The following is a 26,155-nucleotide window of genomic DNA, read 5'->3' on the forward strand; positions in this document are numbered from 1 at the left end:
GTTAAGACTCAACGTTCTCCGGTTTCTCATCAATTTTTGTCCAAATCTAGAATGTTTTTTTTTTTCACTCCGGCCAATCCTAATATGTAAATATAGGCCTACCTACCTTTGCTATTTTATTTTGATTTATTTTTGATTTTGTTTTAAAAGATTGGTTAGGTTTAGGTACATTAGAGTAGGGCGTACGATATTATTTAATTATTTATCAATATTAAATGAAGTAAGTTTTCGCCTTATTCATTATTTTCCAGAAACCTAATAGGAAAGGACGTCTCAACTTCTCAAGGGGCATGAAAACATTTTTGTGTGCTCAGTGCTGTCGTTCATTTTCAAAAGTACCTACCCAGCTAAATTTTCATTGTGCCCATTTCAAATTTCAATCATGATTTAGAAAAAAGAAGGAAGTGCAAAATTCTATTGATGAGTAGGTACATATGTGTACGTTGTCCCTCTAGACCTCTAATCAAATAATCTGCAAGTTGGGGATCGGCAAACACTTACTCAATAATAAGTATTTCACAACCCTGTACCCTGAAGTCAAACAATAAATTTGAATAAATTAGATGAACAGGTTCCAATGGACCAATTTTAGCTCAATTTTTTTTCAACGCTGGAAAGGCATTTATCGATTTTGTCCAATTGTCTCTCCAGTTTTCGTCTTCGTGATGGATTAATGAACAGAATCATCATCCGAAAATGAAATACCATCTCGAAGGTTCGACTAGAATACTCGTCTGCGACCTGCGTACCTGTCCGACGGCCCCGTACTCAAAAATGGCCAAAATTACGAAAATTGGAGCTGGAAAAAGAGTGAAGAAGAGGTTGAAAAGCTGAAGACGGTGAAGGCAGAAGAACTGAGAGCATCCTCCAATTCCAAATGGTATTTATGATTTATGCCAATTGGAATGCCAATGCCAAACACGCCGCCTAGTCTCCTCTCTCCTAGTCCTAGGCTCCTAGCCCGGTCGGTTCTTGGTAAATTTTTGGATATTCCTCTCCACTGCTTCAGCCTCCAACTATACTATGACACAAAATCAAAAACCAATTTTTAAAAAAAAGCACCGAAGTGGAAATGGAAATCGAAAATAAAAATGCAAAAAGCTCGCAGTCGCACCGAGCACAGAAACAAAAACAGAAACAGCAAACAGATACGTATTTTGATGATACAAGCATCTGATTGGCCAAGCATACAAAATAACGTCTTCTTATTGGACGATATCATCACTTCGCTAGCTTCCACGTCACGTTGTCACGTCTGACGCACGTCTGTGAAATATTATGCAAAGATTGCAAACCGCAAGCAATTTCTTCTCTTCTGCCCTCAGGCCATGATTACATTTTTTTTAGCACGAAGTTACAGATTCATGATAAATATTTCATGTATTGTTTGTTAAGTAATGTATTATGTGACGCAAATTCGAAGTAAAGTACTAGTAGTGTGTTTCTACGAAAATTCGTGTATTATATAAGATAAGTCGATATTGTTTATTCCTCAACGTGGAAGTCTCGACACTAAAATAACTTTGATTTTGATATTAGATAATATCTTTCTCTTTCAGACATCATCATTTTCCTGATATAAGGTATGGTTTACAATATTCATAATACGAATTTGTGTAGTCCTAGTCAACTCGTAGTAATGATAAATCATTTGTATCTGTTACAGCTTTAGTAAAATGAGTTCTCAGCCCAGCATACCACAAAGCTTATCGGTAACGAATGTTTCTCTAAACAGCAACAGAAACGAAGAAAAGTAATAATCCGATTTATTTTTAATTATTTACTAATAATTTCAATCATCGATATGTAATTACGTAACAAATTCTATTATTTATTAGTCGACGATCATGTTGGGTATGTTTCGCAACTGATGAAGACGATAATACTGATCCATGTTGGGTACAACCTTGCAATTGTCGCGGCACAACCAAATGGGTGAGTGTTTATCGAATTATCGTACATTCTAAAATCACCGGAATCAAAAACTCAATTATAATGTGTTTTTCATCATACTCAGGTGCATCAATCATGTTTACAAAGATGGGTCGATGAGAAACAACGAGGCAATTCACTAACTAAAGTTTCCTGTCCACAATGCAATACCGAATACATTATCGTGTTTCCTGACATGGGTATGTCGCTGTTATTGCTCTCTCGAAGCATTCGTTTTCGCGATTTACGCTCCTTAATTCGGATTTTTATTTGAATTCATTTTCTAGGTCAAGTGGTGATGTTCTTAGATACGGTAGATACTGTTATATTGAAAGTATGTCCTTTCTTAGCAGCTGGTGTACTGGCTGGAGCTGTTTATTGGACAGCTATTACATACGGTGCTATTACTATCATGCAAGTAAGTCTATCGAGCACTTATTCAATCGTTTCATTTGTAAGAATTTTACTAATAGGGAAGATTTTTTCCTCAGGTTGTTGGCCACGAAGAAGGATTAGCTGTGATGGGGCAAGCTCACGCTCTAGTTCTAATTGTAGGCTTACCTGCTATACCCGTCATGTTGATATTTGGCAAAATGGTCCGATGGGAAGAAACTGCGTTAATAGTTTTACGAAAATATACTCCTAAAATACCTATCCTAAAATACATTTTACCATCATTCGTGTAAGTATTTTTAATCATCTATGCTATTTCAAAAAGCAATTCCATTTCTATCGTTTATATTTTTCGCAGATATAACGAAGAACCCGAGCAATCGAATAGTTACACCGGAGCACCATCGTTAGTTGATACCATTTGTGCGACAAGAGTGTTCTGTAGCGCTCTTCTTCTGCCAACCATCGCCACATTTTTTGGAAAATTATTCTACGAATCTGTACCGTCGAAAGTGCAAAGAACCTTATTGGTAATATATCGAGTAATTTCCTCTCGAATAATTTTTCCAAACACCGTACTTATCCTCTAATTTCTTTCAGGGTGGCATCACATTTATTTTAGTCAAAGGTTTGCTTAGAATTTATCACAAGCAACAGAAGTACGTTCAGAAATGTCATCGGAAGATTTTAGATTACACTCCTGATAATATAAAAAGACATCAGAATCCAACTGCCAATGCGTTTTCATCGACAAATGCATCGTCGTCTTCATCTTCACAAGCATCAACTTATTCGTGTTATTCTCTATCACCTCCGTCTTCTCGCTCGTCATCATCACTATCTTTAGAATCACCTTCGTCTTCACAATCACCTAGCTCAGCTTCTTTGTAAGATGGAACGACTTTTATTATAGAGGATTTTAGCGGCATGTCGGTATTTTATTTTGCTCGCTAGAAATTCATCTTTTTTATTTTTATTTTTTTCTTTGTTGACGAACGCGATGGATTATTTTTTATTTGTCGGAAATTTATTTTTTGGGGGATAATTTTTATGGATTAAGAAGAGGTAATTCGTTAGTGGTTGAGAAATTGTTTTACAATGTTTTAAACTGTTGCTTGAAACTAACAGTAGCTTACTGAAGAACTTATTCAATCTTTTTTAAATAACTAAGGGTATATTGTATGTTTTATTTTAGATTTCTTCTCAACTGGTGTATCAAAAGTAGCATATTTTACTCAATTCTATCAACTACCAGCGAATTACCTTTTCGGAAAAATGAGGGTGTGATTACGAAATTCGTCTAATTTTTTCATTCGAGTTAATTAGAAGACTTGATATCTATAATTTCGTTGTCGTGAGATCCGTGACAAATTTCTCCAAACTGTTAAAGTATTGATATGCTTTAATAATTTGGAATTTATACGAGCAACTAGAGCAACTCGATGCAATCTAAAAGTAATTGCGAAGGCTGTGTAATTGATGAAAATGAAAATTCAACTCGAGGGAAATTATTTCAAAAATGTTTTTTTCGCAATAATTTTAACTGATATTTACATCTGTTCGAGTTGTGAGATTCGTCCGTTTTATTCAGCAACGCCGGTGAAATGTTTTATTTCTTTTTTTTTAATTGAATTTTCCTATAATACATATGACACACTATCTCGACTAATTTTTTTCTTATCAGTTCATTTTATTCCGTGGCTTTTTTAACTAAGAAAACTCACTATTGCGTTGTTATTTGCATCAAATTATAATATGTACCTAATCGTGAAATTTTTTTCTTTGCTCTCAAGTAATTGTTTTCTTTGATTTCATCTGAGAAGTTACCGAAGTTGATTTTGTGATTAAAAAAGTATTTCGCGACTCATTTCTCTTAATTTTGATTTTATATTTTAACTATATATATGTATTTTGGTAACTAAAAAAGTTTGTTTTCTTGGAGTGGAGAAAATATGATTTTTAATGTATTTCTTTATTCTTGTAAAATATTGTTCTTTTGTATTATTATTATCATTTTCAATAGAAGCTGAAGTTTTGTGATAGTTTTGGAATCACGTTTACGTATAGCGCCCATAGTGGCTTCTACGTTGTACCCTAGAACCATCAGTGTGAGAAAACAGTCGAACCGAGAATCGTTTTAATGAACTTTATTCTCTTGATTTTCGTACGTATTTGTAATCATGAATTTTTTCGTGCTAATAAATTTGTGAAAAGTTTTGTATTTTGTGGTTTCTGTTGATATTTTAACGACGATGGTATATTCAACGATGAATTTTTTAGAAGTGATTTTTTTCACTTTTAACTCCTTATTTCGGTACTTAGCCTATTTGGGGTATTTCAACAATGTGCGCAGAGAAATGTATCGCACTTTATACTATAAATAATGAGATTTTGGATGAACTATAATAATTCAACGATTTTTAGCATAATATTGGTGAAGAAAATTCTGTTCATATTGTTCATTTGACGAGTGAAGGGTCAAAAGTGATAGTCGCCGATCAGTACTACAGAACGAAACTTTGCCTACGTAAGTGTTGTATTTACATAAATGTTGAGAAGCAACTTGCAGCTGATATTCAGTTTTCCTGCAATGAATCTCATCAGAAAATTGAAGTGGTAACAGTAGTAACAGTTGGTCCAAGAGTATAATATGGATTTTCGAAAATTCTATTTTTGTCCAATGTCCATGGATTCTGGAATAATTTTTTGAGGCGTAAGTACAAAAAAGGTTCTTGGACAAAATTGACTACCTACCTATCTCTGGGCAACCTTATTTTGCGAATAGAATAAATACATTTTTTGATATCAAGTTCTTCAAAATCTTCAAAAGTTGGACTTTTGTCAATTTTTAAGGTGAATTCTTGTATAATTTTTCAAGACGAGCAAAAAATGTTTTTTAGTGAAATTGCCTCATATTGAAATTGAAAGAGCTAGAAGCTTCAAAGCTCGAAACAATAGTTAATATTAATAGAAATATTGGGACATCCTTGAAAATTCATTTGCCACTTTGCCAGGTATAGCTCTACAATTTCAAGGACGAACCTTTATTGTTTGTCTTGAAAAATTGTACCCAAAATCGCAATCAAAAACCAAAGTTTGGTCCTTTCAAAATTCATATACCGTTGCGCCTTCAATTTCTAAATTAAACTCATTGCAGGAAATCCGAATATCAGCTGCAAGTTGTTTTTCCACGTAAGTACAACACGTAGGCGAAGTTTCGTTCTGATCCACGATTACCACTTCTGACCCTTCCCTCGTGAACTGCTTTTTCATAATTAGATTATTAATTTTTAAGCACAGTACAGTTTGTTTTTAATACTAGAACAAGCCATCGATCAGCTATTATCTCATTCATAGGATTAGGCAAACACACTCACACGGTACTTAGCTGTCATTAGTGTGGTACCTAGAGCCCTGCGCCGCCGCGCCGCGCCGCCGCCGCCACCGATTTTTCAAACATTTTTCAAGCCGCCGCCGCCGTTTCAAAAATTACTTCAGCCGCCGCAGCCGCCGCCGAGTAGTCTGCTCGGCTGAGCCGGCTCAACTCACTCAATCAGCAAATTTCAGGAGGATTTTTTGAATATTTTGACTTTTTCAAAAACAAAAATCAAAACTTTTCGTCATTAAAAACAGCCAATCTTTTCAGCTCGGAAAAAATTGGTATTTTCATTTGAGAAGTTGAATTTAATTTTGCTTTCCAATTTTTATTTTGGGGTAATTTTAAAATTTACGAAAAATTACCCCAAAATTTCAACTTTGTAGCCGGCTTAGCCGCCGCCGAGCAAAATTTTGGCAGCCGCCAAGACCTTCGGCTGGAATCGGCTCCGCCGCCAGCCACAGTGCTGCGCATACTGTAGCCGCCGCCGATCATTTCGCTGTCGGCGCAGGGCTCTAGTGGTACCTATCGTAGATTTGTAGGCGATTTTGTGCAACTTTTTTCTCTCAAATTTATTCATGTAGAGAAAAATTAAATTTTGTGGTTCGAAATCAAACGTTTGAGGGCAAGAAGCAAGAACTCTAAAAGTGTAGAAAAAAACTGTAACAATAGTGAATAAAAGAATTCAATTATTGAAAAAAAAACTTATTGCATTTATAAATTACAATGACTAGGCATACATAAATTTAAAAATTCACGGGTAGTTGAAGGTATATCGTCCATTTCTACCCTTGAAAAAATAAATTAGGCTACAAAATTTTCTTTGGTGCTGTGGTAAAAAATCCCTTCATACAAAATCTCTATCTATACATTTATCCGTCTTTACATGTACGCTGTAACAAATTTTACGTTTCTAGGGAGATAATCTGCTACATTACCTCCCGCTCGCTAATCGCTCGGCGGACAAATTAGCGATTCTCTCCCTTAAAAACGTAAAATATTTTATGGAACAAGGGAGATAATGTGATCTTCAACCATTTTGACTATTTTGAGTTACTTCCCTCGCTTCGCTCGGGAAATAAACCTCAAAATTCGTTGAAGATCACATTAGCTCCCTAGTTGCATAATATACTATTAATTTACCTAATGAAACTTTACATACTCCAACTCCAATTTCTTCGAATTCCGGCGAAAGAAACTTCAAAAGTTTCTGATTTTTCGGATTTCGAAATCAAAATCAGAAAAAAATTCAGAATTGTTTACATAATTTTCCGATAATATCCGAATAATTCCGATGATACCCGAAGGCCCAAGTACCTGATTATCATTTGATGCAAAAAAAATCCTTGAAAAATATCAGAAATCAATTCAAGATCAAATTGATTTTTAGTAAAAGTAGAAAAATGTTGAGAAGATTTCAGTTTTGTTTTTTGGTTTTGTTCAACGTTTAAATCGACTTTCTGCTTCAATTAGTCAAAGTATTATCTCTGAATTTCCTCCTGATTGAGTAAGATAAATCTAATCTCTTTGGATAGAAATTTAGCTGTTCTTGTGCTGAAAAATCTTCTCATCCTTTATCTGCACATCTGGAGTCGTCGAGTCGGATATTCAATTTTGTCAAACCAATATTTAAGTTCAAACACGCTGATTTTGAAGTTGACTTATCAGCAGAGTTGAGGTAATATACCTATATATTTATGTAGTTTTACCTTAGTTTTACGAGTCATGAGTCAGACTGTTTTGCTCTTATAATCTAACTCTTGTGACTCCTCTCATCATTACCTAACTGAATTGATTGATTGGAAGAATATCACCTACTCAACAAATAAACTTTTAATATTTTCTAAATTTTAATCTTTGGAATGCTTTTCTATTAGATCGTTTTGGAGTTCGCAGAAGATCCCACGGTTCCCTGAAATTCTCTTCAGTATTATGAGAAACGTCAACTCCACGATTATTGGTAATGTTTAAGAACCTTTAAGTAGGTAGTTTTAATTGTAGACAGTAACTATAAGCATAAGGTATTATACTGTTTTTTGTTATTATAGGAAACAACTCCGATGATAGTCTTTTAAACAAACATCAAATTCACGAATGCATACATCAACGACGGCAGCAGGAGAAAACATTTAAGATGAAGGTAAGTACTAGTAATTTGAGCAAAACATCTGCAATATGTTCATCATTATAGTTCCATAAAAAATCGAACAATCAAACTTATCGAGCGAGGAAACAGAAAGCAACACCTTATCTTTACCCTGCAGCGAATAGAAGGTGAAGGATGCATCGTTGGTACCTATTCAAGGAAACAAAATATTGGCGCCTAGAGTACTATGAACTCTCATGTGCCGATTCAGATTACCGGATTGGGAAAATCGCAACTGGCATAATTTGCATTGATACGGTTTCTCGCCGGAGTGTATTCGTAAATGCTTGGTCAACGTTGAGGAATCTGAGAAGGCTTTTTTACACAAACGACACCGGTACGGTCGTTCTCCGGAATGAGTTCTCATGTGCGTTGTAACAGACGAAGATTGCGAAAACCTGCGGCCGCAGATCGGACATCTGAATGGTTTTTCTCCCGAATGTGTTCGCACGTGAGCGGTTAAATTGGCTGCTTGGCTGAAAGACTTGTTGCAGTCTTCGCATCGGTAGGGTTTTTCGCCGGAATGTGTTCGAAGGTGTGTTTTCAGCGTGCTAGGGCGTGCGTACGTTTTACCGCAGATTCTGCATAGGTTGGGTTTTCCTTTATCGTAATCCATCGTCGGCGTTATCGATTTACTAGATCGTTTGTTGTTCATTTTCATCATACAGGGCGACGAAGATGGCGATGGGTAATTACACGGTTTGTTGTACATTTTAAACGGAGATGGCGAAGAAGCGCAGATAAATGGTTCGGGTATCTGGTGAGCTTTTATATCAGCTGTAAACGAACAGGTCGGACCCATGACGTCGCAGTTATTGTGTGTATTTGGACTTAGTAAACCGTTCGTTTGGTAAGCTGGTGACGAGTTTGGAGTCAGCGAGGTCCACTGAAGCTGTAAAATGAAAAGCAAATGTTACGATAATAGGACCACAGATTCAAAAGCTTGGTAGACCTATAGATAGCTGTGTACTAACCTGATGACAAGGTAACTGTGGCTGTATATTTTCAACTATTGGAGTCACCGATGGCGGAGGATATCCGTGCATAGTCATATTCATGCTAACATTTACACTCATAGCTGGAAAAAAAGATTGACTAGTGGTCCACGTTAGCGTATTATTCCCACATCCCGGCGACGATAAGCCTTGTTCGGGAAATGCGCTCATATACTGCGAATATTGCTGATTATTTATATTCTCGCAAGGATCTACTTCCGGTGGTAGTGATGGAAGCTGTTGAACAGAAAGCAGGTTCCATTATAACCTACAATTATCTAATCTATACGAAAGATAGGTACACTTTCCCTTTGATTTTCAATCAATTTACCTGATGTGGGTAAACGCTGCAAGGAATCGAAGCCGAAGGAACAGTACCGAATGAGCATTGCGACGGAGATTGATAACAATTAGAGGGTGAACAAGCCGGCGATAGTTGTCCGGGATGTACAATGGCGTGCTTTAAAGATAACAGAACGTCTGCCATGTCGTGCGGCTGCTTAATCTCGTTAGATGAGCTTTGTTTTGATAACAGACAGCCCAAATCGTTTCTGTAATTTTATACATTTTTTGTAATTAATACGCGTTACGATTTTGAACTAAAAGTTTATAAAGAAAACAACGTCTCGTCGTCGTCTGATGAGTGATGCTGATGATTAATACGAATAGATACACGTGACGTAGATTTTTAAAATGTCTCGTTGGATATTCAGAATTTGTAGTACGAATGTTACACATACGATACATGGATTTTGTTTCTGTATGTGTGTCATATTCTATGTAGATGCAGTTGGTGATTAAAATGTAGGATATGTTTTTTTTTTTTCAAAATCAGTAGCCCTAGGTTTTTTTTCAGATGCCTACCTACTTTTAGCTGATGAATTCATATGATAGGTATTAGTATATAGGTATATTATTCATTTTAAAATTCAACTTCGGCTTAATATTATTTGAATTCTACTTAAACTCATGTTATTTCGAATTTCGTGATGTAAAAATTGACAAATTTGATTTCCAGAAACACATCAACCTGAAGAAAAATATTGTACAGAATGGTTGAATGGTTATTCAGTAGCAGTTCACTACCAACGCTTTTCGACGAGTCTGTTCATTTATTCGGATAAACTTAACAGTGAAGGTATGTACCTAACATAGGGTTGCTTCTCATATCTATTACCTAAACAATTTAGTATTTTTCTCTATCTAACCGGACAAAATTGTCACGCTCCTTTAGAAAGAGGCCACTAAAGTTTTTTTGACTGTGGAAAACGTGAAAAACAAAATATGAATGAGCTGCTCCTTTATTGAAAAAACAAGCCAACAAACAAAAATGTAAGTTGGCCTATCTATTTGGTATATTTTTTTTAAAAAAACTTCTCGTGTCGAACTGTCAATTGAACGAGTGAAAGAATTTTTGAAACGAACGCGACAATTCGAACACTTTCATCCAGAAAAAAATTCATTCGGTTTGTTAAGTCATGTCAGACGTCAACCTTCATGGATCTTCAATTTTAAATCTTCATTTCTCGAATTGAAACAAAATGGGACAGAACAAAGGAGTCATATAAACTAATAAATTAATAATTTCCAACCCAATTCCCAAACAAAGTTATATTGAAATAACATTCTAAAATATCCCATGAGGCAAAATTTCAAATCCGGAAGTTCTAAAGTTCATTTTTCAAACATTGGGGAATTTTTTAAAAATCAACTCAAAGGGTCTATGGTGAAAAAAAATTCGGTATGTGCTCTAGCTTTGCTCTCTTCTTATCCCCACCCACCCCTAATTGATTGAATGCGGTTTCGAGTCTTTTGAGCAGTTCTAGAGGCTCCAGAAAATGGTTGCAAATCACGATTTCCACGAATTTTCGTTCAATAAAGTTGAAAAAAAATGAAATTTGTCGTGTTCTATACTTTTAAAACTGAATTCACTTCCATTCGATTTGGGGGAATGAAGGTGATGGGAGGGGGGGGGGGGGTCAAAATTAGAATACGTATCAAATTTGAGATTTCCAGCTTAACAGATAAAATTTAGTTTTTTTTTCGCCTTAACTCAAATTTGTTTTGTTTTGTTCCTTTTATCACTTTGAGCAAGAAAAATAAACTCCAGCACTTGGAATTTTGGCATATTGAATTATTTCTGCACGCTCTTTTAGGAAATGAAATTTTTCATGGTTTTGAAAAAAAAGATTTGTAGATATTTATTACCTTATTGTTTGAAGCGGAATTCAAATATTGAAAAAATCATTTTTTATAAGCAAAGATATTTTTTAAAACAATTGAAAAAATATCTTGAAAACTAATTAAATTATTATTAATGAAACTGAAGTGACCTCTAACGGGAATATTTTAATAAATTATTTCAATTTTTTTTATTCATCCAAAAAAAAATGACCAACGATTAAGTACATGTACTAAAAAAGTAGGTAGGTGTAGATGAAAATTGTGCCAAAAAAGGCCTCACGATAAATGCATCTTTATTCAAAAGTTTCATAAAAAAATACAAATATTTTGGAAAAAAATTATTCATGAAAATAAAGAAAATCTTGCCTGAATTTTTAATTTCAAAAACATTTATTTTGATATTAAAGATTCAACAAAAAATAGGTACCTACCTAAAATGAGCATTTTGCTAAAATTGATGGGCTCGTTCTCTGTTGCTTTTTTAAAATTTTGGTTACCGACTATGATATGTAAGTATAGTTATACTTTTTTACACCAAAATTTCGAGAAAGTTTCTCTATTTTATACCTTCTGTAAATTGTCCAACATTTTCGCTTTTTCCGATCTTTGTCGAAAACTGCCAAGAAGGTTTTTTGCTGAAATTATCAAAGTTTCGCTTTCTTCCGAAAATAGGAAAAAGCATCGCGTTTTGTCCGAACTGCATAAAAGTCGTTTTTGTCAAAAATTTATAAAAGTGTTTGCTTTTTTGCAAGAATTTCCAAAAATTCACCTTTTTAAAAAGTCTATAGCTGCTTTTTTTAAAAATTGTCAAAAAGACATGCTTTTTATTGCCAAAAATTGCTAAAAAGTTCCGTTTTTAATGAAATTTGTCATAGTTTTGCATTTTGCCAAAAGTTGACAATGACAACAATTCTCACCTTTTTTTTACTAACTTTGCTAAAAAGTTTCATTTTTTTAAACCAAAAATTGTCTAAAAGTGCCATTTTTTCCCTAAAAATTACCAAGGTGTTTTGGTTTTTTCCCAAAAACTGCTAAAATGTCTTGTCTTTATTATAGTGACCCGCTCTCACAAAATCGACCATTTCGACAAAACTTCAAAAAATGTTTTTTCTTCAAAAATCTGATCTTTCAACCCTTAAAATTCATTTTAAACGTCATTATTTTGGACACTTTTTTTTGTCGAAATGGTCGATTTTGTCAGAGCGGGTCACAATTGTTAAAGTTTTGCTTTCTGCCAAAAACGGTAAAAAGTTCTGTCTTGATTGCCAAAAGGTCTCGTCCCCCTAACCCCCCCCCCAAAAAAAAATGCTAGAAATTGTTACTTTTTTTTAAAAAAAATAAAAAAACAAAAATCGCTCAATAATCTTTGTTTTTTGCTGAAATTGTTCAAGTTTTGCTTTTTACCAAAAATTGACATGAAGTTTCGCCTTTTTACTGAAAAGTTGCGAAATAGTCCCCCACTTTTTTAACAATAAGTCGTGCCTTTTGCTATAAAATTGTCAAAGTCTGAAGCAAATTTTATTTTTAGATTTTAATTAAAATATTTTCTTTCTTTCTTTTTTTTATGTTCTGCTCACGTTTTGTAACATTTTTAGTCAGTTTTTGGTCATTTTTTGAAACTTTTTTCGCTACCAAAATTTTTTTGGAGGGGGTGAGGAGGGTTGAATACTAATTCTGAACTAGCAAAAGTCTGTAGGTAAGTTTTCCCTATTTTTTGAAAATTTGTTATTAGGATTTGAAGAATTCTCATCAAGTTTTGAAAATGAAATTCTAAAAACGATTTTTAAAATCACTCGTGATCACTGATCAGGTTTTCTCGCAGTTACATTATAATAGATACGTAATCTCTCAAAATAATTTTATTTTTGAGAAATTTTGATGCTTGAATTTTCCACATTGGGTGAGAGGAGTAGATTTTTATTCTGAAATTTGTTTTCCGAAAAAAGAAACCTGGAACTTCTTAGCTTCGTCCATGACAAATTTTAATTTAATTTTCACTAGCAAATATTTTCAAAATTTCTCAAATGTAATTTTTTCACAATTTTTGGAATATTCATTCCAAAATCAAAATTTTTCAAAATCAAAAATCCAAGTTTTTAAAAAAATTTTGCAGAAAAAAAACTTTTGAATGAAGTGCGAGTTTTGTTAATTTTTTTCCCACGAAATTCTTTCAAAAAATTGTATGTATTTTGAGCAATTTCTCATTTTCCAAAAGTAAAAATCGAATTGAACTAATTTTTTTCATTTTTTGGACAAAAATTGCGATACAAGATTTTTTTTAAATTTGAACTTTGTTTCAAGTTTACCTACCCGTTGAATTTAAGTACTTCAGGGCATGAAGGGTTTGATTAAAATACCAAATTTTCAAATGAAACAAAATTCCTTTATGTTATATAATTATTTTATTGATAATTCCAAGTACAAAGAAAGCAAATGAAATGTTCACGCAATCATTTTTTAAACGAGAACTACCTATCTTTATATCACGTTTGTTTTATTTTCAGTTTCGATCCTTCATTATCAAATACCAACTATAGAAAAATTATCTTTGAGTTTATTATCCATAGTTGTTTTCAAGAAATACGCCAGTATTCTGGCGATTTAACCCTCCTTCAACTTTTACAACCTATAGAATATACCTCGTAGGTTTCAAATCCATCGTTTAAGTACACTTATAATAATAACACGAGGTGAAGATGAAAGTATAAACATAACACAAAACTTACTTGCAAGAATACGTAGAATTACTATTTGGCGTTGTGGAAGAACACGGACTAAATGAAAAAAAATTCGACGACACCGGATCTTGTAAATCCAGCGGAGATATGGAAAAAGAGCCCATTTCTTCGGGGCTAAAGTTCCAAACGCACTGTGAAAATTGTGGTTGCGTGGAAGACCCAGATGTCGGTGTAACAGGCGCAGTTCCCACCACGGGATCTTGGAAATCCAACCCATATTGACTGGAAAGGTTATTCGGAATATAACAACTATCCATTAAAATAAAATCTATTTCATTAAATTATTATTTGGAATCTTTTCGAACAACTCGCGTCATTTGTACCTGGAAAATAAAGTCATCTGTTAGGGTACGTTTCTTCTATACTTCTTTATTTTTCATTTTAGGTATCTACGTGCGTTTTTGCGAACGAATGCGTGCGGTGATAAAAAAATTTATCAAGGTGTTTTGCGAATCGCGATATATGGGTTCGTTATGCTACTCGTCTAATAAAAGATTGGTACCTATATATTATTTTATTGTGTGAAGGGTGCTCAAAGGAAATTATATTCGGGTATTTAATTAATTTAGTCATTTTCCTTTTCGTAATATCTTTTTTCTAATACCTAATATATTTAAATATTCTCGACTAAATTTAATTTTTAAATTTGTTTTTTTTTCAAGTTGAAAGAAAAATCGCTGCCTTCTTTTTCCAGAATAAAATCTTGCCGCATAAAGCCTCGATGAAAGGATGTTCGTAAATAGAATATACATTCAAAGGAGCTAACAATACCTATCAGCACCGTTTCGTGCCGCATATACATAGTTTTTCAAATCTTAATGAAAATTATTGATCGTGCGAGTCTGCGATTTGCAAGAATGAAACGAAAAATAACTTTTTTTTCAAAGGCAAAGGCGCTCCTCGATTCTGTTTGTTATCGAAGGCACCGATTTCACCACCATTGTGTTTTCTTCTTCTAAGGGTAAACACAAACGTCATCCGATGGGGTTACTATAGTAACGACATTTGCCTCTCGTTCATTGGTTCCTATAAACCATTCGCGATTATAAATGCCGCCAACCCGCTTCATTTCTATGGCTTCGTTTATAGTTTCCAAAAATAACCCTATGGTATGTTTTTTTCTTCGTTTTTGAAAAATATTATTGAAAAGTGTAGGTACCTTTTTATTACCAAGATAATTACATTCTGCGTTTAAAATACCTACTACCTAGTCATTAAAAAATTCTGACTCGGTATGGTCTTTTGGTTACATTTTCCATCGAAGAAAGTCGACTTGGAGGGGGACAGTCGTGTAGGTCGAGTTGGGGGCACGTTAATTTACTTTTGTCAGTTTATGGAAACAAGTCGACCAGTTGCGGATAATTCCGCAACAAATTCTACATAAAATGTAGATACATGACGTCATTGTGAAAATAATGAATTTCGTGTCAATCAATTCTCCATTATTTCATATTTGTTAGAAGTTAATTTCATAATTTCAATAATTCAAACAAAATACTCTTGAACTTGGCTATATGCAGGACTGCAGGAGAATGGGAAAAAAATTTCCAAGTGGAGAATTGAAGAAGTTTGATTCTTTTTACTCAAAATCCTTCTATAGAGTACCTGGACCCCATAATTTTTTTATACCATTCCATAAGTAATAAGAAAATTTTATCAAAAAAAAAAATCTGAAGCACTAAGCAGAACCCTTAACCTAAGCCTATAAATGGGTCAGTTGTCATTGTCATTTGACAATTCTTTCCAGCTGTCAGCTGTCCAGTTATAGAAAAAGTTGATGTTTTTCACTGTTTTTGTAAATCACCATCATTTCTATCAAATTTGAGTATTTGAGATGAATTGATGAATATAATTATGATCATTCGCATTCCCTAGTAAAAAAAACCAATGGTTTCAAATGAAAATATCATGGGGTATTTTGAAACCACTAATATTTTTTTTAATCAGGGGTTTCTCTTATGAATTCGTTGGTGTTTTTTTTAAAAATTTTTAAATCAATTGCCTAAATGAAAAAAAATGCACGAAAAAAATTACGAATTTTTTATTTTTTGTAAGCTAATCCAGGGATGTGAACTGCGAACAAAAAAAAAATAGGTCAATTTATTTGCTCACTATATATGTATACTCACATATTTATTCTCGAAAAGAACTAAGAAGTTCAAAAAAGTCGTACAGACAGTGAGCTGAGCTCAACTGCTCAAGTCAAAGGTCATGTAAAAAATCTTACTTAGTTATAGTTTTATTTAAATCTGCAAAATGATGCTTCTGGACAAAGCACTGCCTCTTTACACATAATTATATGTATTTTAGTTGTTTTCTGTTGAAAAATGTGCATATTTTCATGATTTGTTAAATATCAATATATTAACATCTACGCCGATTTTCGGAATGTAGGTATTCATTTTCATTTTTTGTTCAACATCTTTTCTGCATTATTTTCGAGAAATGATGTATTGAATTGATGTATGACAAATTGACGATGATTTGAAAAATTTAATTAGATTTAATATTGATAGAAGTCTCATTACTCTCATTCAACAAAGTCTCTTCAACTTTTTCAGTTTTCAATTTTCATTTATCATCATCTTTTCAAAAACGAAAAAAATGTCTTCGTATGACGTCACACAACCTAGCCCAAGGTTTGAAGGTTTCATTGATGTTAATTGTTTCCAAGGTTTCGAAATGATGGAGGTACTGCGGATCTATTTTCGTGATCGAAAACCAAAACATTCTCCTGATTCCAAAATCCAACCATTTTTTAATTACAATTTTTTTGGAAAAATGTAAATTTTCAAAAAGATTCGAAGGCATTCGCTCAGGTAAGGAGGTTTCTAAACGTCAAAATTAATTCGCAAAAACCAAAAACGGCCGTACAATCGGCGCAAAAGGTACCAAATGGCTCCAAGTTTTGTGTATTAATAGTTAGACCATCGACGAAGTAAAGAGAAATTTTAAACATTCACATGACGAAAAAATTAATTGAATCGCTCAATAGAGAGTCTGTTCGTTTAATTTTGGTAAAATTTTGCTCACAATAGTCAGTCGCGTCTGTTTTAGGCCTTTTTTTGTGCCTGAAGATGAACATATTTTTCCAAATTTATAGAAAACGAGTTGGAAAAGTTGAAGATTTTCAATTTTAGTGAAATTGTAGTAATACGATGTTTTCGGGTTGATCCCAAAATGGCGCAATACCTTACAGTTTTAAATCATGAAACATACACAAATTGACGAATTTGATCCAAAACAGATTATAATGGTGTAGTTTTGCGTCTTTCATGATATATTGCGAGGAAAAAAAATTTCCAATCAAAATTGACCACCTTAGGTGAGAGAAAAATGTGTTCTCGAATGGTTTCATTTCCACGGAGCAGCGGTCACCTCTCGAAAAATTTTGAAAAAATTACCAGTGGTAGGAAATACCTTCACTGAAAAATTTAAGAGCCATTTTTCGGCCTTTTTCCTGATTTTGGACTCCTTTCGCATTAATTTGAAGTTTTCAAGGTGCAAATTGAGATCGTTGATGGGATCAAAACAAATATTGAAAAAATTCAGGGCCATTACTTCAAGTATTCTTCACCTTCGCACCAAGTTTCAAACAGCCGGAGACAGCAAAAAACCCCAAAAACCAAAATCTGAATCAAAAGCAATTTCATCCAACTTATTGTACTGTAGGTTGTCTTTATTGAGTAAAACTTAAAAAATGGTACCTACCTGTCTATAAAAAAAAAAACTGACAGAAAATGTACAAAAAACGGCAAAAAAAATATCTACCTACTTCGTATCTTAGATGGTTGGCTAAAAAGTGTTGATAAATTAGATAAAGGAAATGAAAAAAAAAACGAAATTTAGGGCTCTACTGAGCGGTTGAAAATTTTCTATAGTCGCTTATTTTTTTGATTGAATTCGTGTTTTGAAAATTTTTTCTTCTCAAATGTTTCGCATTAATCGAGCCAAAAACACTGATATATATCATTTCTGGAATTGGAAAAATATTTTGGAAAGCAGTGATACCAATTTTTGGATTATTATTGCGAATTATTGAAAACTTCGAGAAAACAACCGAAAAAATTATATATGTATTTTTTTGGTTTTTTTGAAATAGGCAATAATGATTGAAAAATTGGCCTCACTGCGTTCCAAAATATTCCCCCAGTTTCAGAAATTATATCTTTCCGTGTTTTAGCATGATTTATGCGAAATATTTGAGAAGACAAAATGTTCAAAACGCACGAATTTACACGAAAATGAACAATTTGAAAATTTTCAACTGCTTGGTAGAAGCCTAAAAATGGGGTTGGATTTTAATTATTGAAATGGGGCTAGGTTGACGTAAACATCTCAAATACTATCTTAAGAAACTGGGTCATTTTTTCTAAACAAGATAGGTGGAGGCTAGAGCGAAACCCCATTATTTTTTCGAAAATATCTCCTCTTTGAGGATTCATATCTTCCCTCCAGGGGTCCACATCCGGACCTAAAAATTTTGAACTCGTCACATAAGAAATATTGTTTTTATACCTCCGAAAAATATACAATTTTCCAACGCTTTTGCCCTCGCGTTGTTTGGACCAATTTTTTTTTTATACCTATTTGAAGGTTCCTATTAAGATACAAACAGAGAAAATCAAAACTTTTCTAAGCCATATGAAAATTACATCAATTGGCAAAATTCTCATTTTATCACTTATTAAAAATCAACATTGAAAACTCGTTGTTTTATTTGAAAAAAATGTTTTTTTTTACCTTTAGTTAAAGCTGGAAAATTAGGCAAAAAATAGGTTCTGTTATAGAATATCGACAGAAATTGCGAAATTGTGCTAAAAGTTGGATTAGTCGAAAAAATAAAAGAGTTAGGAATGCAGCAAAAAAAAAAAACGATCGAAAAAAATGACGGTTTCTACTGATTGAAAGTCGATTTTTTTCCTCAAAATTTTGCCTTCAATCCGCTCGAGCATACTCCTCTGCTTCTCATTCAAAATACAAAATGGTTGAATTTGAGCTCTGTATACCTACATTAACTTAGGTTTTAGAAATGCAATTATAGTCATATCATGCTTCTTTATTTTCCAAATTTGTGTCTTTCTGTCAGATGGAAGGGGAAAAGATGTCTATCGAAAATTTGACGACTGATAAGTAGGTATTAGAAAAAAATATGCACCTATTTTGCCGAATAAAATGACACGTTTTTAAAGTCAAATGATGGATAAAAATCAAAAATGGCAATATTGCCTACTGATATACTCGTGATATTCGCATCATAAGACATGAAAATTTTCGTTTTATTTTTTGAATTTTTAAAAGTTCAAAGTTCAAAGTATGGAATTTTTTGCGAGGGCTCGAGCTTTTAAATATTTGTAACTATTTCGAGAGGTAAAAAAAAAACGATGTTTTTATTGTGAAGTTTATTTTTTTGACTCCAAAATTTTGTAATTTGAATGATGGACTTTTTTAAAAATTTTAATTTCGGAAAAGAAAAGCAAACGGGCTTGAGCAAGCGAGTACAAAAGTATAAAAACAATGCCTTTTTTATTAGTAAAGAGATGCGTTTTTTTGAATCAAATATTTTAAACATATTTTGAATAACTTATTATAGATTTTTCAAAAAGTTGTTTTTTTTTTGGTGATGAGAAATCTATTTTTTTTGCGTTCAAAATTTTAAATTTAACCAATTTAAGTAATTGTTTGAAAATTTAAAATAAAAAAAAAGGAAAAAAAATAGGTTTGAGCGAAGAGACGACAAAAGTTTGCGAAAATTCATGTTTAAAGAAATTTAGAAAGTGAGAAATGTATTTTTTTGGTTTAAATATTTTGTCAATTTGAATAATAGATTTTTAAGAAACCTAATTCGAAATAAAAAACAAGAAACGAAGTTCCAAAAAAAGTCGGCAAATAAGTCGCTTTTGCCAAACCCAGTATAATGATAATGAAGAAGGAGACCTTCCCTCCCCCCAAGTTTTGTTCCTGCTTTGTGTTCTAAATATTATATGGAAAATTCAAATTTCAATTCACCAAAAACTAAAGTTATATCAAGTTGAAAAATTTTCAAAAAAAAATTGGTCCACACCATTTATCTTTGTTTTTACCTTTTAAGATTTTTTCAACTCAGGACTTCTCCAGAAATTGGTGGTGAAAAAAAAACCGACAACCCGTTGAAAAAAGTCATAATCATAAAATTGTAACCTTGAAAGCATATTTTAAAGAAAATTTTCACCCTAGCACAGCCTTTTTCATGGCAGCTCTCAAATGAAATTTTCTTCGCCTAAAAATTCGAAGATGCGGTTTTTGTGAGCAGTTTAAAACTACAAAAATTTCAGGATCATGGTTTTATGGGAGGAGGGGGTGGACAAAGAAGTGGTTCGGTTGATTTATATCTTAGTCCATTCTTCGTTTATTTCAACTTTGGTTCCTGTCTCGACCCTTCTAAGCTCTATGTGTGTAGTGCGTCATATTTTAATATGTAGGTAGTTAGTAGGTAGGTACGTAGGTAGGTATGTACTTTTCTTTTCACATTGCGTGACTATTGAATAAAAATTTCAATTGTGATCAGAGTTGTCGAGAATAAAAAAGAGCCAGAAACAAATGCGATTTTGACCACCCTAAAAAAAAATTAACGTAGAAAACTACGTACATACTCGTATTCAATTTTATCGATTGTTTATTTAAAAATAGTACCTACCTATGAAAGCTGAAAATTTGCGAAAAAATGAATTGTAAGTGACAATTCATTTAATTTTCGAGGAGTATTAAATCATTAAGGAAACCGAAGCCCTGAGAAAATTGTGCCCATCTAAAAGTCCATTAAATTTCTTCCAAGTTTTTTAAAGTCTTGCAAAATGTTAACAAATCTAATCAATTTTTTCTTCAAATTCTCAAAAGTCAGCAAGTGACCAAGTCTAAAAGTCGATCGAATTTTTTTCAACTTTTTAAAAGTCTGACATAATATCAGAAAACCTACTGATGTTTTTTTACGTTTTCAAAAGTCAGCATGACAGAAATTTCGGATGGACCCTTAAGGGAAAACAATCCGATTTGATTTTCAAAATAATTGTATCAATTTGATAATGGCAATCCGATTAGAATCTCTATGAGAATCCCATTCTCACGATTCGTCGATTCCTTTGCAATCATCTTTGGATCGTTTCGCTTGAATTTTCATGATTCGTTTTTTTTATTCTTCAAATTTTCAATAATTATACCTACTTAGTTGAAAAATACTAAAAAATAAAATCTAAAATTTTGTAGATAGGTGAAGTTGTCGTCTAATGAGTCTAAATTGAGATGATTCAACTCGATAAGTACCTACATCGCCTGGAAGCAAATCCATAAATCCAAATTCATGATTGTAAAACCAACTTTTCCAATTTTTTTGAATTGGAAAAATTTTAATATATATTCGTGCTCTTCAATGAGAAACCTAATGAAACTCAAATCATAATTTTTTAAAGGGGAGGAGTTACGATTTCCTATACGCAGAAACCGAATTTTAAAAAAATACCCTATTCTGGATATTCACAGCATAACCCATAATAGCTCCTCCTCTCAGTCATTTAAAGGGTCTCAATTTTTTTATGGGCCACTTCAACTCATCTAAATGAACTGCGTCTGTGAACTTGGTCAAAATCCAAAGTAGGTTTTTTTAGGTAGGTAGAGGTACGATAATATTGTGGAATTCTTATCAAATTCGCCATAAAAGTTCAACTCGAAGTTTTCAGAATTGCAAAGACATTGAAAAGTTACATTCCGATTTTTGGATTACATACGTATTATACGAATGAATAAAAAATTGTTTGTTTTGCTCAATCATAGGTTCTAATTTTTTGGAAATTGAAAAAGTAAAAGATAGAACTACTTTTTCTGCACGAAAAGATGAGAGATGTAGGAATTTCAAACGCACTTGAGTATACTTGATTACCCCTCCGGATGTAGATCTGTGATGGGGAGGGGGAAGGGGTTACAATTGTGCATGTTTTTAAAAATTAAGGTGAAATTAATTTCACTTTACTTGGATTGGGTACCTATGTGTATATTTACATTGGTTAATCTGGCTAGAGTAGGTACCTATAGATATGCATATTATTATAGCTATAAGAATGTGAGGTTTTAAACGCTTACCATAAATTCTGGTTTTATCAACTTTATTAAACATAAACTATGTATAAAAATAACGAGGAACTTCAACAAAAATGCACTCGTTTTCAACAATCACAACTATAACTTTGTACAGAAACCGAAAGTTGAGCGAAAAAATTCACTATACATCTAGGCAAAAAAAAAAATCACCCAACTATATGTAACGTTGATGAAGAATAACGATTAGTCGATATGTGTTTACAAAAAGGAACTGATCGGTGTAGTCAGTACATCTGTATAAGGCGGACATTGCGTGTAACACACCCCGCCTTTATACTTGGTATTATGTTACCATTTCAACAGTAGAATCAACCCTTCCTAACCGAATGGATACTGTATCCTAATTCACTTCGGTATACCGTTGTCACATGTCGATGTCGTCGCTTGAGGAATTTTCATACTGCGGAATCGTCATTGATTTGGCTGAACTGAAACGAAGTAATCATATGAACTAGTTGCGGAGTCTTCGAGAGTCAAAACTGGATCGGAGTGAAATGCCATTTTGGAGCCTCCTGTAGGTAGTATAGAAGAGCATTAGCGAGCTAAGAAGGGCGAATTCTTAATCTGGGATTTCGAAATAAATCGGTGGAAATTGGTCATTTGTGGTCCTAAACTCACGTGACCAAATTTTCACATCGCTGCATTATCCCTAGCCCCTTCAAAAATGATGAAATTGGTATTTCTGTTGAAATTTTTAATCTTTGGCAATTTTCTTCAATTGAATTTTTTAAAAATTGTGGGGATTCTGGGGCCATCTATGGAAATTTTTTCAAAGTTTTTTTCTCGGTTTAGGTAATTCACATTTTTTGTTTTTGACACGGATATGTTTTTTGCGCCAGGTAAGACGCTGACTTTTGAAAACTTGGAAAAAAATTCTTGAATTATTATGTCTAACTTTTAACAACTTTGAAAACGGGACGCTGACTCGAGTCAGCTGATCCGTGAAACACGTTGACTGATATTTGAAAACGTTCAAAATATTACTGGAGTTTCTGATATTATGTCAGACATTTCAAAGTGACATTTTATTTGACTTTTACAAACTTGAAAAAAAATTCTGATGAATTCTTGACATTAGGTACCTATGTTAAATTTAAAACATTAAAAAAATTGAATTAATTTCCAATATTTAGGTAAAGCATATCAAATCTGACTTTCAAGAAGTTGGAAAAAATCATCGAATTGCTAAAATTAATTATATCAAACTTTCAAAAATGATGAGCTAAATTGGACTTCATATTCGTGTTTGGGGTGTTCGATTCATATGGAAACGACACCAACATTATGAAGATGTCTCAACTTTCAATATAGTGAAAATTGAAGTGGGGGCAGAGGCCCTGGAGGGGTGTGGATGAGGGTAGCACAAAATTGGACTTCATATTCGTTTTCGGGGTGTTCGTTTCATATGAAAATGACACCGACATTATGAAAATAGCTCAACTCTTAATATAGTAAAAATTGAGGTGGGGACAGGGGCACTGGAGGGGTGTGGATGAAGGCAATATAAAATTGGACGTCATATTCGTGTTCGGGGGGTTCGATTCATATGGAAACGACACCTCGTTTACCAAAAACAATAATTTACACTAGAATCCATTTTTAACCCCCCTCTGTTGGTTTTTTCAATTTTTGACCACGGCCCACAGTGGTCCAAAATCAAGAAGTAGCGGCCAAAATTCAAAAAATCCTCAGATTGAAGAAGTCTCAAAAGTTGATTACGAATATGTAGCGGTTTTCTACATTATATTCCACGTCCCTTTCTGTGATTTCAAACACTTTTCCATTATTTTGCTTGCTTACAGAAATGAATGAATTGAGGTGCCTCAAAATAGTCAAAAAAACTACTAACTTCAAAATGCTGTAAAACGTGTCAATTTTAATTTTTTTCGAAACTTTATGGGTTTATATCAAAATATGGACATTTTTTAGTATGAAAATCGTTGATTCCATTTTTTCAAAAATATTTTAGTTTCTACCATACTCATCACAAAAAAACTCTTTTTTTTGATATTTTTGAGGTAAAAGTTCTTCTTAAAAAAAAACCAAGCTAGATCAGCGTGAAATATCACATCCCTGGGGTCCTATGGCATGTAAAGAAAAACATCATTAAAAAATTTGCTGCCCCAACCTGCCCCATTTGAAAAAATTGCTATGCAAAGTTGCATAAATGCTTTTTTTCCTATTTGTTCAAAAATATTTTCAAGTAAAAAATTACTACGGGAATATGAATACTTTAAAAATGGACTTTGGTGACCCAAAAAACACATATTTCGATACCATTACGAATTTTTCAAAATTTCATGTTTTGAACCACCCTCTCCCCCCTTTGAGGGCTCATTTTGAGGCTAGGGGTAAAATAAATGCCAAAATCGACTTCAGCGACCTAAAAAAACCCCCATATCCAATAGCGATCCGAAAATAATTCATATTTCGATACCGATCTTGAATTCATCGAAATTTGATGTCTTGAACCTCCCCCTTCCCCCTTTTGAGGGCTCATTTTGAGGTTAGGGAACAAATAAATTTCAAAATCGACTTCGGTGACCTAAAAAAACCCCGTATCCAAAATTTTACGGATTTTGCCTTGAAATTCGATTTTGCACCACCCCCTCCCCTCCTTTGAGGGCTCATTTTGAGGTTAGAGGTAAAATGAATGCCAAAATCGACTTCAGCGACCTAAAAAACCCCCATATCCGTAATTTTACGGATTTTTCTTCAAAATTCGATTTTTGGCCGCTACTTCTTCATTTCGGACCACTGTGCGGCCCTCCAAAAATTTTATTTTGAAAAAAAAATAGTTTTTTTAGGGGTTAAAAACACACTTAAAAATGCTATTCGCATTTTTGTGCCGAATCATGATCATTGCTAAAACAGGCAAATAAAACTAAAAAACGGCATTTTGAGGGGAAAATATGAGGGGAGGGGCTTGAAATTTTTTGTGGGGATACCTCTTATGGATGTTTATAACGTACCAAAAAATTGAAAAAATCGGTTCACATGGGGCTGAGAAAAAAATTGTATTGTAATTTCAGAAAAGGTGGGGGGTCTGGGGGTCTGAAACTTTCCTGACGGAATGTGCTCAAGGGTACCCACCTTCCATGCAAATATCAACCCTGAAGCTCTCGGGGGCAAATTCACCATACTTATCCAATATTCACCTATAGCCTTTATCAAGAAGATGTATTTTTTGGAAAATTGAATACCTACCTCCATTTTGGGACTCCCAGACTCTCATTTGAGGTGACCAACCGATCAAAAATTTTTGTCTAGACTTATATCAACTCGAAATACATAATGTGTTTCAATTTCACCAAAATTAAAAATTTGTAAAGGGCATATTTTTCCAAACTAAATATACCTAGGTATTCAGCTGAGCAGACCTTAGCTGCAATGTATGCGTAGCTTTGATCGCCACAGCAAAATTCTACACGAAGTCAAAAATCATCTGTATGGAATCTTGAATCGTTGTATTGCCTCTGAAAAGTGTATTCTGAATTACTATTGAGAAAAAATCATTTGAAATTACGCATTCTTAATCAGCTCGAAAAATTCATTTACGTATAATACATATTATGTAGGTAATCACAAAAAATGAATTTGAAATCACAATCGTAAAATTAATTTCGAAATCAAAAAAATTCTCCGCCCAATTTTAAAAATGAAATTTCAAATCACCTATATGAAGATTTATTTTGAAAATCGACCAACAAAATTCATTTCATAAAATTTATTTAAAATCACGAACTCCGAACAAAATTTACACTAAAAAATTTATTCTAAATCATCGCGGAAAAAAAGGCACAAAAATCATCTAAAAAAAAATCATTTGAATTCAACAAAAAAAAGGTTACAAAGAAAAAAATTGGAACCATAGCGTAAAAACTCTCTACTCAATCGATCTAACTCTAAATCACATCCCAAAAACTTTATTCTAAAACATCATGGAAAAATTAATTGAAAATTTCCACCAAAAAAAAAAATCATTCTAAATCACATTTACCACACAAAAATTCTTCACAGCAAATTGATCAAATTCTAGATTACCGCAAAAAACGTTATTTTATATAATTCACTGCGAAAAAATTTATTCGAAGTCGCCACAAAAAATTCGTTTTGAATCACTTCACATTGTTCACAAAAATAGTTTACTAAATCGAATCAAATTCTAAATCACCTCAGAAGCTTCATTCTAAATTACCACGAGAAAATTCTTTTGAAATTAATTGTCCTGAAAGTATTCTTTCCTAAATCAAAAGGGTAT

General features: G+C 33.2%; 2 protein-coding genes and 1 long non-coding RNA gene across 3 annotated transcripts; 2 read left to right on the forward strand and 1 right to left on the reverse strand.

Annotated features, from left to right (window-relative positions):
• The first annotated feature begins 1,303 nt into the window (after nucleotides 1-1,303).
• On the forward strand, nucleotides 1,304-4,546 carry LOC135840010 (E3 ubiquitin-protein ligase MARCHF5-like). The gene is made up of 8 exons (XM_065356324.1): nucleotides 1,304-1,583; nucleotides 1,667-1,753; nucleotides 1,839-1,935; nucleotides 2,018-2,132; nucleotides 2,220-2,350; nucleotides 2,424-2,614; nucleotides 2,684-2,855; nucleotides 2,926-4,546. Exons 2-8 carry the CDS (start codon nucleotides 1,677-1,679, stop codon nucleotides 3,214-3,216), a joined length of 1,074 nt encoding a protein of 357 aa, XP_065212396.1. The 5' UTR covers nucleotides 1,304-1,583; nucleotides 1,667-1,676; the 3' UTR covers nucleotides 3,217-4,546.
• On the reverse strand, nucleotides 3,881-14,021 carry LOC135840009 (protein glass-like). The gene is made up of 4 exons (XM_065356323.1): nucleotides 13,753-14,021; nucleotides 9,174-9,393; nucleotides 8,822-9,079; nucleotides 3,881-8,739 (listed from the first exon to the last, which is right to left on the reverse strand). The coding sequence occupies exons 1-4, from the start codon at nucleotides 14,019-14,021 to the stop codon at nucleotides 8,002-8,004; spliced, it is 1,485 nt and encodes a 494-aa protein (XP_065212395.1). The 3' UTR covers nucleotides 3,881-8,001.
• LOC135840011 (uncharacterized) lies at nucleotides 7,240-13,756 on the forward strand. The gene is made up of 4 exons (XR_010557684.1): nucleotides 7,240-7,379; nucleotides 7,579-7,841; nucleotides 9,861-9,980; nucleotides 13,531-13,756. It is a non-coding gene; the product is annotated as an uncharacterized LOC135840011 (long non-coding RNA).
• Nucleotides 14,022-26,155: the final 12,134 nt, after the last annotated feature.

Source organism: Planococcus citri, chromosome 3 (genome assembly GCF_950023065.1).
Source record: "Planococcus citri chromosome 3, ihPlaCitr1.1, whole genome shotgun sequence".
Lineage (NCBI taxonomy): Eukaryota > Metazoa > Arthropoda > Insecta > Hemiptera > Pseudococcidae > Planococcus > Planococcus citri.

Excerpts from the sequence above, each read along its gene's own strand:
- LOC135840010 (XM_065356324.1), top strand. The coding sequence starts at position 1,677 with ATGAGTTCTCAGCCCAGCATACCACAAAGCTTATCGGTAACGAATGTT. Across the intron at positions 1,754-1,838 it reads AGCAACAGAAACGAAGAAAA|TCGACGATCATGTTGGGTAT; the intron begins GTAATAATCCGA and ends ATTATTTATTAG. Across the intron at positions 1,936-2,017 it reads GTCGCGGCACAACCAAATGG|GTGCATCAATCATGTTTACA; the intron begins GTGAGTGTTTAT and ends CATCATACTCAG.
- LOC135840009 (XM_065356323.1), bottom strand. The coding sequence starts at position 14,021 with ATGGATAGTTGTTATATTCCGAATAACCTTTCCAGTCAATATGGGTTG. Across the intron at positions 9,394-13,752 it reads AATTCTACGTATTCTTGCAA|AAACGATTTGGGCTGTCTGT; the intron begins GTAAGTTTTGTG and ends ATAAAATTACAG. Across the intron at positions 8,740-8,821 it reads CACAGTTACCTTGTCATCAG|CTTCAGTGGACCTCGCTGAC; the intron begins GTTAGTACACAG and ends TTCATTTTACAG.